Source organism: Drosophila pseudoobscura, chromosome 4 (assembly GCF_009870125.1).
Source record: "Drosophila pseudoobscura strain MV-25-SWS-2005 chromosome 4, UCI_Dpse_MV25, whole genome shotgun sequence".
Lineage (NCBI taxonomy): Eukaryota > Metazoa > Arthropoda > Insecta > Diptera > Drosophilidae > Drosophila > Drosophila pseudoobscura.
This window is the reverse complement of record NC_046681.1, coordinates 10,976,609-10,991,873: the sequence shown is the minus strand read 5'-3', so window position 1 is coordinate 10,991,873 and position 15,265 is coordinate 10,976,609. Positions and strand designations below refer to the sequence as shown.

The window sequence follows — 15,265 nt, the reverse complement described above, 5'->3', positions numbered from 1 at the left end:
TTAGGCCAAAAGTCGAAATCCCATTAACTTATGCTGATGAACCATTAAAGCGATCTTTTCATTTGAATCACATTTGACGCCGCGTCCAAATATTGTAACAATAAAAACACAAAGACAAGACTGATCTTTTTATTGTGACTAAGCCCGGGGTTTATTTGAATTGCAAATTTTCGATTTATAAAATTTGTTTAGCCCTGTGTCGGAAATTGGTTGTTCGAATGACTTTCCACTGGACGATGGACGATGCGCTAATTTGCTGCTGCAACAATTTTCCACTTGATTTGCATTTGTTAACGAACCCATAACTCGGCTGCCCCGCTGCCAAACGGAAATTCCAATGCCAACAATAGCAACAATATTATTTATGTTTTAATAATCAACTGAGACACTCTATATATGGTCAGCACAACGAGCAAAAGAGAGAGAGAGAGGTCTTGAGTCACTTGAATGGGCTTTAGAGGAATGGATTAAATGGCAGGCGAATAAATAGGTTTTTGACATTTATTTATAGAGTTTTTTGGACGCAGATGAATGATTAACCTAGCTAAGGGAATGCCCTTTGATCTTTAATGGTGTGGAATAATATATAATAATTATAAGAGCATGTAATCAGTTAGTTGAATAATATATAACAAATAAAAGTAAATATTTGATATCTTCTTCCTTTGTGAGACCCAAAATTTAGGTCTTATATTCAGAGCTTATATTTAATTTTGAAAGCAGTTGAGTAACTCTTTCTATTCCAAGTTCAAATTAAATTACGATACTCGTACCTCCTTGAAGATCCCCCTCAGGTCACGACGCCACTGCCGCTGCCTATCGTAATATATTCAAATAATAAAAATAAAAATAACCGCAACTCTACGCCAGCGAGACATCTCTTGGAAAGGCAGTTATAAATTGTTATGGAGATCTTTTGGCTGTGGGCGTCTTTTAATTGAATCGCTTTGGAATAGAGCAGCAGAGCCGGCGTCCTCTGCGCAGAAGCAGGCCACTTGATGGGGGAAATCAAATGAAATATATTGCCACAGAATGTATTTAAACCAAATCAAACCCAATACGTATCTGTGGCATTGTCCCCGACCGACTGAATTTGGTCAACAGCAAAGCAGTAAACAAATTGTGGCTGCTGTTTGTATTCCCCCAAAAATCATGGCTCTATATGGTCGGATAATTATAGTTCTCAAAGAGACATCAGCCTCCGAATGGGATCTCTAAAATATGTGTGGAAAGTCCAGTAATTAATAAATTATGACTGGACTCTGTGGTATTTAGGGGCGCCAATGCAGATAAGACCCAGAGATCTACCAATAGATTAATGTTTCGGCCACAGGCCTCCGCTCCGCTGCTCTGTGGCTTTTTTTTCGTATTGGGTGTGGCTAATTAATATGTATCGGATAGTATTTGAATTACAACAACAATTAGCATGATTTATCATCAGATATGAAATGGCGGTGAAAACTATTCATAATTTGGCCCAATCAATAAGGCAGCGATTATCATGCCATAAAGACAGATGAAAGAGAGTTTTGGACATTGGATAATAAACGGGGTAACAGATGATAGAGAGGATTCATTGTATTGAATGATATTTTAGCTGTTTGGACTTTTGAGAACCTATGGGGAGACGGCGCTTAGGTCGTTAAATCTCTGATTTCCTCCTCTATACCAGTTATTAATTTTAATGATGTAAATACTTGTTTATAACTTATTTTCTGCTACTATGTAAATGTTAGAACAACTTCTGCGCTTTAGCCAAGGCATACACTCAGAGAAAAAAAAGCACTGGGCTTTGAATATTATTCTCTAAGATATTTATTTTATTTTAATTCTGCACCGAGAGTGGAAATTGCTAAAAAAAAAAAATGCACTTCTATTTTACGTAAATATGAAAATCTATGATTTAAATATATTTCATTTATAACATAAATACATTTTAATATTTAAAAAATATTTCGTATATTTAAATGAAATAGTTTCATATTAAAATTTAATATATTTCATATTATAATGAAATATTTTAATGTTTAGATTAAATATATATCATATTTAAAATAAATTTAATTCATTTTAAAATTAAATAAATATTTTAGTTAAATGAAATAGTTTGATATTTAAATTGAATATATTTCATATTAAAATTAAATAGTTTAATGTTTTGATTAAAAATATATTAAAAAAAAAATATATCGCATATTTAAATTAAATATATTTCCAGCGAAATAAAAACATTAATTTTATTTTAAAGTTTTTTATGTTTAGTTTAAATATGGTCCGTACTAAAAATACTTTGTAAGGCATTTATTTTTTAATTATAGTGCATTTTTATTTAATTTCCTTATTTTTTATTTAAAAGCCGAATATTTATTCCCTAGATTGACACTGGTTTCCTTTCGTATAGTTTGAAGCGCTGAATATTTAGAAGTGACCTCAAATAAATGTTCCCAATACCAATATTCCCCAATATGCTTTGCACTTCTTTTCTCAGCGCTTTTATCCCGTACCCCACAAACAAATCTGCCACAAGCAGTATGCCATGCAACAATTAAATCGGAACGTACTTCCTCCCACTTTGGAAGCAGGCACTTATCCCACTTTCCCAGGGGAGTAGGCCAACCAACCTACTATTTATAGCACACTCTTGAGCGCCTTGCGGGCCGAGAGCTCAGAGATCTCAGCGAGATCTGGGCAACCTTCACACTCACCTTTCAGTCAAGGACGTTGCACGCCAACGCCGTGGTGGGCCACCGTTCTCCGTTCGAGAAGTGAGACAGACAGCAGCTCCTTGTGCTGTTTAGCCACTTGTGGCTGTCAGCTCGTTGTTCAGAATGGAAACGGAATGGACTTGAGTTTGAGTTATTTTTACGATTATTTCCACACTTTTCCGAACACACACTTGAATTTTATTTTGTATTATTTTTTTCCTTTTCGAAGATCAAACAAATTCACACTATAAGAATCGGATAAGGAAACGGATGCATTAAATAAATTAAACCCTTTTCAAAATATCCGAATGCGACACACATAAATCCGTTCCGAACGAAAAGAAGGAGATCGAGTTGGGTCCCTGGATGGGGAAGGGGAATGGGCATGGAGGTACCAAAAAGGCAGGCCAGACGACACACGCGAAGATCTTGGGGAGCTGATTTTATTAGAACGAAAATCAACACGCAACGCGCAGCGACGCGATCGGTGGCTATTGGAGAAGACGATCCTCCAGTGACGGCAACTGCTCCACAACTGACTTGATGTGTGGGACTGGTGCCTGGCTCTCTCTGGTTCTGGCTCTGGCTCTCGCTGTGGTGTTCGTGCTAATAAAAATTAAAACACTTTTATGCTATTAACAACAAGAAGGCAGAAGCATCGCGGACGCGGACACGGACATGGGGGGGGGACACGGGACACGGGACACGAGACACCTTGACAGCGGAATGGAAATGGAAAACGAACGATGCTGAGGATGCTTCTGGGCTCTGGCTCTGGGTGGTATTGGGGAACTGTCAAAAACTTTGTCAGCGACAATTTAACAAGAGCCCCCCAACTCCAATGATTTGAGAAACACACACTTAAAAGCCGTCATAGATCACGGGCCAAAATAGCGGGCATTTTCTCGATTAGCGATTACGATGCCGATGCCGATGCCGATCCCGATGCTTTTCGTTTCTTCACCTGCTGATCGTTTCGATCCGTACCCGTACCGTCTTGTTCAACGTGCAAACGCGCACTGGAAACTCTGAAGGGAACGGAACACCGAAGTCTCAGTCGCAGTCGCAGTCTCCGCAGAGGCAGTGCCACTGGCAGAGTGGCAGAGTGGCAGCGGCACAAACAACTTGTTGTTGCCCGGTTTCCCATTGGCGTGTTGCCTGATTGCAGTTTGTTTTGTTCTCAGCTGTTGAGATGCCGTTGACTTGTTGCTGCTTTTGTGTGGCTCTTTCTTGGTGTTGCTTTTGTTGCTTTTGTCGCTGCTCTTGGCTTATGCTTTTGCTGTTTTCTGGGAGAAACGCTCTCAGCAGCGCAGCGTCGAACAGGCAGCATTTTGTCTTCGTTTGTGTTTCTTTTGACGCGTGAGTAAGCGGAGACGCCCACGTGCGAAATTTGCGTAAGAGCTTGCCAGGGTTGCCAGATTGTTTGTGGTGTGTGATTTGCTGGGGGGGTTTTCCTGGTAACAATTGGGAAAGTGGAAAGTTGGGAAGTAGTACAGGTTCTTTTACGACGATTTTTCATAGATTTTTTATCACTTTTGAGGTAGAAAGCCTGGAAGTTTTTTAAAAGGGTATACAGAGTTGCCAAACTATTATTCTGTAAGACTAGGACTTTTTTTTGTACAATTTGAAAAAGTGTATCATTGGAAATGTTTTTTCGGTGAAGAAAGCAAAAGGAAATATGAAAGGAGGTCGAATTCTGCTACTTTTGACGATATTCTCACAATAAAACCTCGAAACCCTTAGCAACTTTTCTTATAGAGATTTCTCTAGTAGATTGGGATGATATTTTATACTAATATCTGATTGTGGGCTTGTAAAAGTTGTAGGGACATTGCTGAAATACCTTTTGTTGTATCACAAGGTTTTTTACAGAGGTTTCTTGAACAGATATTCGTCATAAGTATTTTTGCAGTGACTAAGCCAAGGCGCCCACATGCAATATTTGATTGAAAGGTAAACACTTGACTAATCTTTTTTGCAATAAGCTTTAAGGGCTTGTATGCTCGTATGGGAAATATATTGGAAATATATTTCTGATAAATAAATAATATAGTTAAACGATCGTTTTTATCTTTCTTTAGAGATTAATCGATTATATTAAGGAAAAAACAACTAAGAAGTTTTTAAAATATTATTCAATTATTTTTGGAAAAAATGCTATTAAGAAACATAAAGTAGGAGCCTATTATAATTTGTTAGGGGTGAAATATAATCGATTTAAGTTCTTAACTTTCGAGGATATTCTCACAATAAATACCGCCTACAACTACAACAACATTTCTTCTACTTAATCCCCTGACTTTACACGTTACTCCTTTAACTCCTTCAACTTTTTCCCCCGGCTAATTTGGCCAACTTTCAAGTCAAGATCCCACACTCCCACTCCCACGCATTGACCAGCTGTGGGATATACGAGCAGCTCTCCAGAGCCGATGGGTGGGAGGCACGGAGTAACCCAATTAACCAGCAGAAACATAAAATGACAATATCCCCAACCTCCTACCCTACCCATCCTTCCAGCACACTCGATCAACGATTTTAGTGTTAGAAAGTGGCTCACTTTCGATACACTGCACAACAAAGTCACGTTCCACGTTCCAACTCCACTTCCCCGAAAGCGAAACGCCTGGCCAAAAGGGAGAAGAGAGAGAGAGGAAGAGGAATGCATGTAATCGAATCTTGAAGACCGAAAAATAAACATGTTAATAATACAATTTTATGATTAATACGAACTGAACTGTAACCAGAGAGGGGGTAAAAGGGAAGAGGAGAGGGAGTGGGGACTGGGGACTGGGGAGAGAGGTAGCAAGAGTTCAACATACAAGACTCTGTTGTTGTTGTTTTTGTTGTTTGTTTCGTGTTGGAGCGCCGCCGCGTCGTGGAAAAAAGTGCGTGGGTTGTCGTCGTACCGTCGTACCCACCGAATGATGAGGATGACGATGATGATGATGCTGGGAACTCTGGAAAACATGCAGCAGCCGAGCAACCACAACCACATGTGGCAGGGGGGGAGGGGGGGGGGGGGAGAGATCTTGGGATGAGGCTTGGAGCTTATTTATAAATCACGCACATAATGAAATTTCAGCAAGTGGTCGCCGCTGCAGCGGCGGCTGTCCGAAATGCAGCGAAAAAATATTCAGCGTTGATGTGGGATACGATATCTGGGTGTGCCGGCATGATATATGTAGATATCTGGATATGTCTGTGGATGGAGGGCCTGGACATAAAGCAGTGGCCTGCCTGACATGCCGTCGACATAATGATGAACAGGTCGTCGGTGGCAGCCACCAGCCACCAGCCTCCCACCAGCCAGTCCCCCCGCCCTCCCCGCTAGCTGTGTTACGCATCAGTCTCGTGTCACAAAAGGGAGGCAGGAGAGACACCAGAAATGAGGGACACTTGTAGTGCATAAGTAGCCATTAATAGGTGCCACATCTGCATATCATTTTGGGGACTAGTTTTTACGAGTATTTGGGCCCGTTTTTAAATGCCTTACAGAGCGTGCCGTTTATTTACGATCCACATTTCGGCAGAGTGCCGTGTCTGGGCATCCATCCATCCATCCATCCGTCCCCCCTTCGTTCATTCAGAGGATCTCGATCATGATGATGATGATGCCGGCGCTGAGAGGAAGGCTGAACACACATTAAAACGAAAAGGGTTCACATGAATTTGGTTTAATGGCCCTCCAAAGAGAGCAACATTGTTTTGGGATTGGATTTCGGTTTAATGGCACAAAGCCCTGATGGAATTGGGGCTGCTTAAGAAAAGGGAACAGCCTACAGAAAGTCCTTTTAAATGTATATAAAAAGGGAAGCAATACGTTCGAAAATAAGGGATTTCCTTAAAATCCTTGGTTTTTAGATCCCTTTTACTCTAGACTATCTTTCCACCTCCCTTGATCTCTTGATTATCTCCCTTGAAGCCGCACGATATGCCTTAAAAGTAGTTAAAGGTCAATCCAGAAACGGAACTGGTTTACCCCCCCATCAGACCCATCAATGTAAGTTTTTTTTATAAATATTTCAGAGTCCACACGAGCGTATAATTAACGGCTATAATGCAGGGCCCTGGCCATAAACCAAGCGATTAAGCTCCGATATACAAACAAACCAACCAAAAACTGAATTAAGAATTCCATGGGCGGTGGGGGGATATTTTTGCTATTTTTCTATAATTTTCTTACATATTTTTATTTGGTTTACGGTTTTCGTTTAGTGTCGTTTTGTTTTAATGAATAAATTAATTTAAATTAAGCAATAAGCCAACTAACTAGAGTATCTCTAATAGTACGCGATATTACGTCTTAAGCGTCTTAATTTTTTATTTCTGCGATATTTAGATTTGTTTTTTTTTTTTTTTGTTGGCCCTTGACAAAAGCTGTACGATCGGCCACTCGCATTTTGTTGTCTCGATAACATTTGAATTTTGTGGCTAGCTAAATGCAAATACAAAAAGAATCTACGAGTATACGAAGCTGGCTGGGAGCCCTTTGTTCCAAGCCGAACAGTAGCAGATGCCATCCAATACCCCTTGGGGTGGGGGAGGAGGGGCTTCGTCGTCTACTTATCCGCCGCACTGACCAGTTCAATGGAGTCGCCACAACTGAAAGTACGAGTGTTATTTAGCTTGGGATTCTGCCGATGAGTTGACATAAAATGATATGTGGCTGGAGGAATGGGATGGCTTTTTAAGTGGAGTGGCGACGAGTGGTGTGGTGTGGAGTGGATCTCTTGTGGGTGAGCATGGATGGACTGCATGATGTAAGCCAGCATTAACCCAAATGGCCCGCGACCCTTTAAGTAGGGTTCGTATAGGCCTGTGAGAGGTGTTGCATAATTGATTGGCCTAAAAAAGGCTTTATTTTCGCTGTAGTAAAGTGCATATTGGGGTTAGGCAATTCTTGTTTTTAGTAGATGATTAGATTGATAAAAACTCTACATTCCCAGGCTTCTCATTAATTTAAAGTCTGTTCGAAGTTAAGAAGACATCGGCCAGCGGAAATTAATGTCCAGATAGCAGATGACGCAGTGAAAGCCATCACCTTGGAAAATACATGAAATTGTCAACTGCTTTTCAACCTGATTGGGTGGACTTTTAGCCAAAAGAAGGAGTGGTCAAAAGTGGGCTTTGAATTCGCTTTTATAATTCAATTTAAAAAATGTAGAAATTTTCACTGAGAATTTAAACAAATTTAAACCTAAATTAAGAACAAAATTGTATAAATATTCATATGTAACTTAGAAAAAATTAAAAAAATAATAATTTACCAAATTAATTTACTAAAAAATGTGTACTTTGTAATTTTGTAATTCATTGGAAAATTTTCCTTATTATTATTTTGTTGGAAAACCATGCCACTAAAGAAGTAAAGTTTAAGAAGAGTAAGAAGCAATCTATACAAAAACAAATAATTTAAATAATTTGAAGGAACGTAAAAATTGGTAGAAAACTTCAACTTTTGCTTGATATATCTTCAGGTGTATCCATAGTGTTGTAACAAATCAAAAATGTTATGAAAGGTACGCCCTTTTCAACCCATTCCTTGTTTTGTGTAGAGGCGCTGTAGATGTCGTATAAAATTTATAAAAATGCGCACAGTCACCAAAACGCACTACAATATATCTGAATTATTGTTTACTTAATTTATTTGATTATAATTCAAGTTCCAAGTATAGATATACTTTGAGATCTAATATGGGAATGTGCTCTACTGAAGCAGGCCTAGCATAGCTTTTGTCTCGTGAAATTCAACCTATTCAACAATAGGTTTCCTTATACAAACAGTTAACATTACAACACAAATTGCTAGATTTTTATAGAATCAAACTACAGACGCCATGGTGTCGGAGTCGCCGGAGAAAAAGACTTTCAAGAAAGTTCGGGGCAAGCACCTGATATACAGCTACCGCCTGGTGGAGAAGTATGACCCAGAAACGAAGGAGACCTTAACGGGTATGGAACTTGGTGGAAAAAAGTTATCATCGGAACCGATTGCTCGGGTGGGGGATTGCGTCCACGAGGTGACGATAGTCGACTGCGATGGCAATGTGTCTTACACCGTTCAGTTCTTGGCCAGCACTAACGGCACGTTCACGGCCAGGCTGTCGACCAAGAAGCAGGAGGGGACTGACAACTACTGCGTGATGGTGCAGAGCAATACGGAGCCAGAGGACACCGAGATGAAGCCAATGCTTTGGTGAAAGACTGTGGATCAGTGCCGAGGAGAAGCAAAAGACCCGGTGAAGATGTACGATCCAAAGAAGAAAGGGCCCGTTTCAGCAAGAAACCGAGCAATCATTGTACCCTAACGGAGTACTTTATAATAAGTCAATAAACCATTTAGTGTTCAATTTGTTTGAGGTCTTGTTGGGTTTACTTTGGCATGGAATAGGCCCATCCATTCAATTGGTTAAAGGTCTCCTTTTCTAGTTTTATATCTGCTGTCCTCTCCACAGGACCAAGAAGCCAACTCCCGGGGGCAAAGCAATGAAAGTGAGTGAGTATTGAGACCGCAAAATACATAAAACTCGAAACTTTATGCCGACAACTGTGCGAAAATCGAAATTGAAAACAAAATGAGGTTGAAGCTCATCTCCAAGTCGTAAAAATATAAGATGAGGATGAGAGTGGTAGAATGGTGGAATGGTGGAATGGTAGCAGTGGCAGAGGAGGGGAGTGGCTAGATGTCTAGCAGCTGGAAACCGACATTACTTGTGGCAGATCCTGGGCGGCTCCTGGCACCTGATGGTGACAACACTGACACTGGAATCATCATTATCCCCATCGGCATCGTCGCTGGCCAGGGGTGCGGTGGCCGGCAGGGGCTGGGGCTGGGGCAGCGGCAGGGGCGGAGCAGAGGCAATGGAAAGGGCTGTGGTGTCGACGGCAGAACCATTGGATCCGTTGCTCTTGAGGCCCACAACATGGGCCAACTTTGTTGTGGCCGCCACCGCAGCGGCCATCACAGTGCCATGTCTATTGGCCAGAGAATTGTTGTTGGCCGCAGCCGGCTTCTGCATGAGTTGATTGGAAGAGTCCAGGCGATTCGAGAGCGATGTATGCCTGTTGTTTACCGACTGAAAAGGCAGGTTAATGCTAGATCGATCCTTCCAGAAGACTGAGGATGGAGAAATGGTTGCCTCACCACATTGTTGTTATTGTTCATGCGTCCGCGAATGTTGTAGAGCCCATAGACCAGGGGATTCATGCAGGAGTTGGTCGAGGCGAAGATGAAGAGAGCCTTGCGCACCAGAGAGTTGACCTTGTCCACCGACGTCTTGTCCAGGGAGTACCACATGCAGATGGTGTAGTACGGCGTCCAGCAGATGATGAACACAATCACAATCGAGATGGTCATCTTGAGAGTGCGCTTTTTGGCCCGACTTAAGACGTCATCGTTGGAGCGACGGAACCTCTCGGCAATCACGTCCTTGAGGACGCGCTGGCTCTTGCGGTAGATCTCCAGATAGATGGCCCCATAGCAGTAGATGAAGACGATCAATGGAAAGGCATACATGGCGCACATCGTGGCTATCTGATACAGCCAGTTGTCAAAGTCGCTCACAAACGAGTGGAATGTGACGCACTGAAAGTAGCCCCGGACCACGGGATGCTCCTCCAGATGGAAGAGAAAGGCCTGTCAGAGAAGCCAAACAGAGACGTTAATAATTGTAATGGCTACTGGGGCTACCGACTGCCTCACCTGCGGAATGCTGCAGATGACAGAGCCCATCCAGGCGCAGGCCAGCATGATGCGTCCCCGGTTGTAGGATCGTTGCAGCGGCTTCAGTATGGCATAGTATCTGGAGAGGAGAGCGGTGTGAGAGATACGATTCGATTGACACTTTGAGCCCGCCTTATCTGGCTATCAATTTGGTCCATTAGCGACAGTCAACGGAGCAGTGCTGACGCGGCAGGCCGGCAGGCCGGCAGGCAACGGGGGATATGGGACTCACCTGTCTAGCGATATGCAGACCATCACAAAGCTGGACAAGTACAGTCCGAACACGCGAAAGAAGCTCATGAGACGGCACATCAGGTCGGTGGAGCGCCATTGGACTGTCCAGGCCCACGCAATCTCCAGCGGCATCAGCAGCAACGTCACCATTAGATCGGCAATGGCCAAATGCATTAGCATGATATCAATCCGCAAGGGACCACGCAGTCGCCGCTTCGTCAGCAGATACAGCACTGTGCTGTTGCCAATTGTTGAGATCACAAAGAGTATGCTGGAATCGAAAGGAAAACCCATATAAAGAGAGGATGAACATCGGAGCCGCAGGGGAAAGGGCAACGATTAAACTGGTGAGTGGAAAATTAAAGAAGTTTTCCCGCATGGGGCAAGTGGGTGTCTTCGTAGTGTGTGGATTGTGTGGGTGCTCGATAAGTAGGTCATGGATGGAACTCTGGAGCCAAGGAAAGGTAAATTGAATTTACGAAAACGAATTGTCTGCCATAAAGTTCTTGAAGATCAGTTGTAGACAATCAGAGCGAGTATCAATCACTGAAACACGTACCCATGGACGGGGTTTTAGAAGTTGTGCTCCAGCATTTATAACAGTCGGTTGAACAGAAAACAAGGCAGAGATTCTAGTACATTCACTAATTGATGGAATTAATTGGTGGATACTGTGGAACTCTTTAAAGAGTGATCCACACTTTATTGTGAAATCTGAGATCAGATCTTTAAATATTTTTAAGGTCTGTAATTGATATAGGAATCCACATTTAAAGGTTTGGTTTTACTTTAAAACTAGTAATTCTCATTAGTCTCCTGGTTGTCTTTAAGTGTTAATGATCTTAAGCGTATTTTCCATTGGGTTCGGTAATCTCTATTATTTTTTCGCTCTAAGGAGCAGCTCGAGCGGTCACTAGAATACTCCTTAGAGTATAAGGAGCAGTATCTCTCTTTTATATAAAAAAGTTTTGTGTCATCGTCGTCCGATATTTTATTCATATCGACGCGAGCGAAGCGAGTGAGCCAGGGGTTGGAAAAGGGCTTGCCCCCTAGAATGATCCATTTGTTGAATAGATTTGTGAATATACTTTCTCATCTCTTCGTAGATCTTGCTTGTGGAATTTCAGAGGGTCAAAAACCTTTCTTAGGATCGTTGATCTTAGAATCAGAATCCCTCTAAGATTCTACAATTTTTAAATATTACATTTCCCTATTTTTAAATTATTTAACTATACCATTTCCTGCATAATACCCAAAGTATTATAAAACAATCAATATATTGCATGTATGTATCCGTCTTGAAACAAAATCATTAAATATTTCACTTTGCGAACCACTTTCTACGTCTTGACTAGCTTTGAGGAACAGCTCTTAATCAATTTTGTGAATCTTTAGCAATTCGAAAAACGTGAACCCAAGGCTTGAACCACAGCGTTCAAATTCCAAGTGAAAATTATTAAAAATCAGACAGACAGACAGCCAGAGGAGGATGATGATTTATACTTATTTATAACGAAAATTTAAACCCATACCGGAGGCAGAGACAGCACCGACACCTACACCTACACACAGCGATTGATGCGGCGATACGTTAAGAAAGCAACGACGAAAAAAAAAAGGTTAGAGATAGTGGAAGCCAAAGCTTATCAACGTGACTTGATGTGGAAACCGAGAGAGAATCGCATCAGAAAGATGTGGGTGGGGATCGGATCCCGATCGGAGCACTCACCTGTAGACTGTGATGGACAGACGATGGCCATCGTTGAAGATCATATCCTTGGAGAGGTGCATGGTGCCGTTGGTATTGTTCACGTTGGACCAATCCTTGAGTATGCGATGATCATAGACAACCTCATTTATTTCACCAGAATGGGCCATCTTCCCACCGATTAAGCCAATTCAATCGTATCACTTTCGCTGCTGTATTTTTGTGTGTGTTTTTTATATTGTTTTTATCTTTTATTTCTGTATATTAAAAATAGAATTTGTTATTAAAGAAATGTACAACTTATCCACAAAGCCACGCGCATATAGAATGACCATTTTTCCTTTAAACTCCTTCGTTTCGGAGATGTTTTTGTATTTTATTTTATTTATTTTTAAACTATTTATTTGCATAGTTTCCACATAGTCTGTTTAGCTTCTGGCAAAAAGTGTTTATAGCAGCACAAAAACGGAATTTGTATACAGTTTTATTTATGATTTCCTGTTGGAATAAATGAAGCTATTTCCTATTCGACTGCCCTGCGGTGTGCAGGACATGAGAGTGTTTTCCGAGCAATTCGACTCTGTTTTATGGGGGCCTGTCATTTAATTACAAAATACATTTTATTGGATTTATTTTGCGTTGCATTAATGGCGGGTACTTGACAGTCGCTCGAGATTATCAGATAATGCGAGTACCAATACGAACAGAATGCGGTCTGGACTCCTGAGAAGTCCTCTCTCTCTCTCTCTCGCGGCACCCGAACCCGAATTGAGTTAATGTAATCGAATTCCACTCGATGCCCTACTGTGTGTGTTTTTTTTCTTTTTGATAAGTTCAAGAACATTTGTTTTGTACTTTTTTTTTGTTTTTATATTATGATTCTGTTTTGATCTTCGTTGTGGGGATTTGTTTGTTGCATGGAGCGCGCATGGAGCACTGTGACCTTGAACTAATTACTCGAAGCACTCCCCTGGCCGCACACAATGCGGAATTTTTTCCATTTCCAAGTGATAATAAAAAATATTCCACTTATGCTGCGTGCTCTCTGCTAGCCTGAGGACCGCGTACTACAATAATTATAATGGGAGAGCATCTCGTCTCGTTGGCTTATTAATCTGCTAATCAATTGTGCTCAATCGAACGGTGTCGCTCACTCAATTGAACAGCGGACAAATTGTTCGCCCCGGCAGTCCAATCCTTGAGTCAGAATCGGAATGGGAATCGTTCACGGTCTATTTGTTTGGACGCGCCGCGCCGCTCCGCATTTGATGCCTTTTGAACTTGGCATTTTAATGTGCAAACACATAATTAAACAAATTTTGTAGTAATTTAAGGCAGAAAACAATTTCCATGAACTATGGGAATGTCTGAAGCAATAACCCCTGCCCCAACCCCAACACCAACACCAACGCCGACCCCAAAGTTCAACCAAATGCTGCGATTCAACTAGTTTCCACTTGGAAATAAGTAACAATTAATCGCTTTTAGTATATATACTTATTGTAGGCGTAATCAATGATTACGAGTACGCGTACGTGCTCTATAATTTCTTTTCTTCTATATACAATTTCTTATACTATATGTATATATTTTTTTGCATTTATTTTCCTCTCATTTTGTGATTTCCGTTTTGTTCTGTGTTTTCTAAACACGCGGGCGCACCGTGTACGCTAACGACAACAAGATTTCGTACAATTTGCACTTCTTCTTTTTCTTTTGCGCACCTTTTGCAACACTGCAGATCGGCCCGCCCACGCACACCACACACACACACACACCACACGCGTAGGTTTTTTTTTCGTTATCGATAGCTCATTTGGGCAGGTACGCAATTAATGGCTAATGGTACACGATTCTTCTTTCGATTGATTTCCACCGAACGGCGAGCAGGAACTGACTGAACAGGCAAGGCGGCTGCGGCTGCTGTGCCTGCCACTGCCTGCTGCCGTGAAATCGAAATCTCGACAACAACTGATAATCTAATAAAGAGAGAAGTAATACAAAAATACAAAAAAAAAGTGCGACTCGGGTGTCTTCTAGTTGGCAATCGATAACGGTAGCCCGCTTCGGGCGACCCCAATTGTCGTGTGTTTTTGTGTGTGTGAGTGCCGGCGGTCCGCCCGCATAAAATTTCACATTTCTCAATGCGCGCGCGTGTTTGTGTGTGTGTGTGTGTGTGAGTGTGTAAATTCAAAGTTCAACGCCAGGCCCGGCCCAGCCGCCTCTCAATCTGTGTCTGTCTGGCAGCCTGCCTACCGATCGCCATATGTCTCAACTTTTTGCTCATCTTTTCGGTTATCAGGCAGGGAGGCGGCTTTTTGTTCAAATAAAAGAAACACCATTAAATTGAATATTACTTTTTGGTCTTATCTGTTGTCTGGGTGGCGGCACGGCACGGCACGTCTTCACTTTGCCTCCTCCTCAGCGGCGCTGATGATACCTACTTTCGACCGCTGCGCAGTTTATCCTTTTGCCGGAGTTTTTTCAGCACTTGTGGATTCGTCGAGCAACCACTGCCATCTGCCGGTAGTCCTATGCCAAGGCTGACGACTTAACCTAAAGCGACTAAACGGGCTCCTGTTAACTGTTAAATGGCGGCGCGAGTCGCAATTGCAAAACTCGAACAAAACCATTCATTAATTCTAATGAGGGGCACCACTGTTTGGTTCAACAAAAGGATTTCATTTCAAGTTCATGTTCACGTTCAGGGCCGCTGTGGGTATGGCACCCGCTTTTGTATGCTATGAATGTGTATGGTTGTGTGTGTGTGTGCGTGCTGGTCGGCGCTATCAAGATGCACCTGGCGCACTTGATAAGATGGTCAAGTCTGTCAATTACAACGAATGTGCATGTGACAGAAAGTACATGACAATCAGCTTTAAAAGTGCGACT

At 41.9% G+C, this 15,265-nt stretch overlaps 2 protein-coding genes across 6 annotated transcripts in view; both read right to left on the bottom strand.

The window, feature by feature from the left end:
• Positions 1 to 3,781, bottom strand: part of Tsp (Thrombospondin) — a 28,712-nt gene extending 24,931 nt beyond the window's left edge. Inside the window, exons 1-2 of one of the 4 annotated variants that reach the window (XM_033379306.1) lie at positions 3,699 to 3,781; positions 2,706 to 2,950 (exon numbers count right to left, since the gene is read on the bottom strand). The gene's annotated coding sequence lies outside the window, so the exon portion shown is untranslated. Of the gene's footprint in view, positions 1 to 2,705; positions 2,951 to 3,564 lie in introns of all 4 variants that reach the window. The other 3 variants (XM_033379305.1, XM_033379304.1, XM_015180001.2) reach the window with 3 other exon arrangements.
• Positions 3,782 to 7,007: 3,226 nt separating this feature from the next.
• AkhR (Adipokinetic hormone receptor) lies at positions 7,008 to 14,294 on the bottom strand. Of its 2 annotated transcripts, XM_001357368.4 has the most exons (7): positions 14,098 to 14,294; positions 12,395 to 12,630; positions 10,664 to 10,936; positions 10,411 to 10,510; positions 9,853 to 10,344; positions 9,420 to 9,784; positions 7,008 to 7,310 (listed from the first exon to the last, which is right to left on the bottom strand). In XM_001357368.4, exons 2-7 carry the CDS (start codon positions 12,541 to 12,543, stop codon positions 7,268 to 7,270), a joined length of 1,422 nt encoding a protein of 473 aa, XP_001357404.3. In that variant the 5' UTR covers positions 12,544 to 12,630; positions 14,098 to 14,294; the 3' UTR covers positions 7,008 to 7,267. The 2 variants fall into 2 exon arrangements, with proteins under 2 accessions (XP_001357404.3, XP_033235199.1); XM_033379308.1 differs by lacking the exon at positions 14,098 to 14,294 and having other exon boundaries at positions 9,415 to 9,784.
• Positions 14,295 to 15,265: the final 971 nt, after the last annotated feature.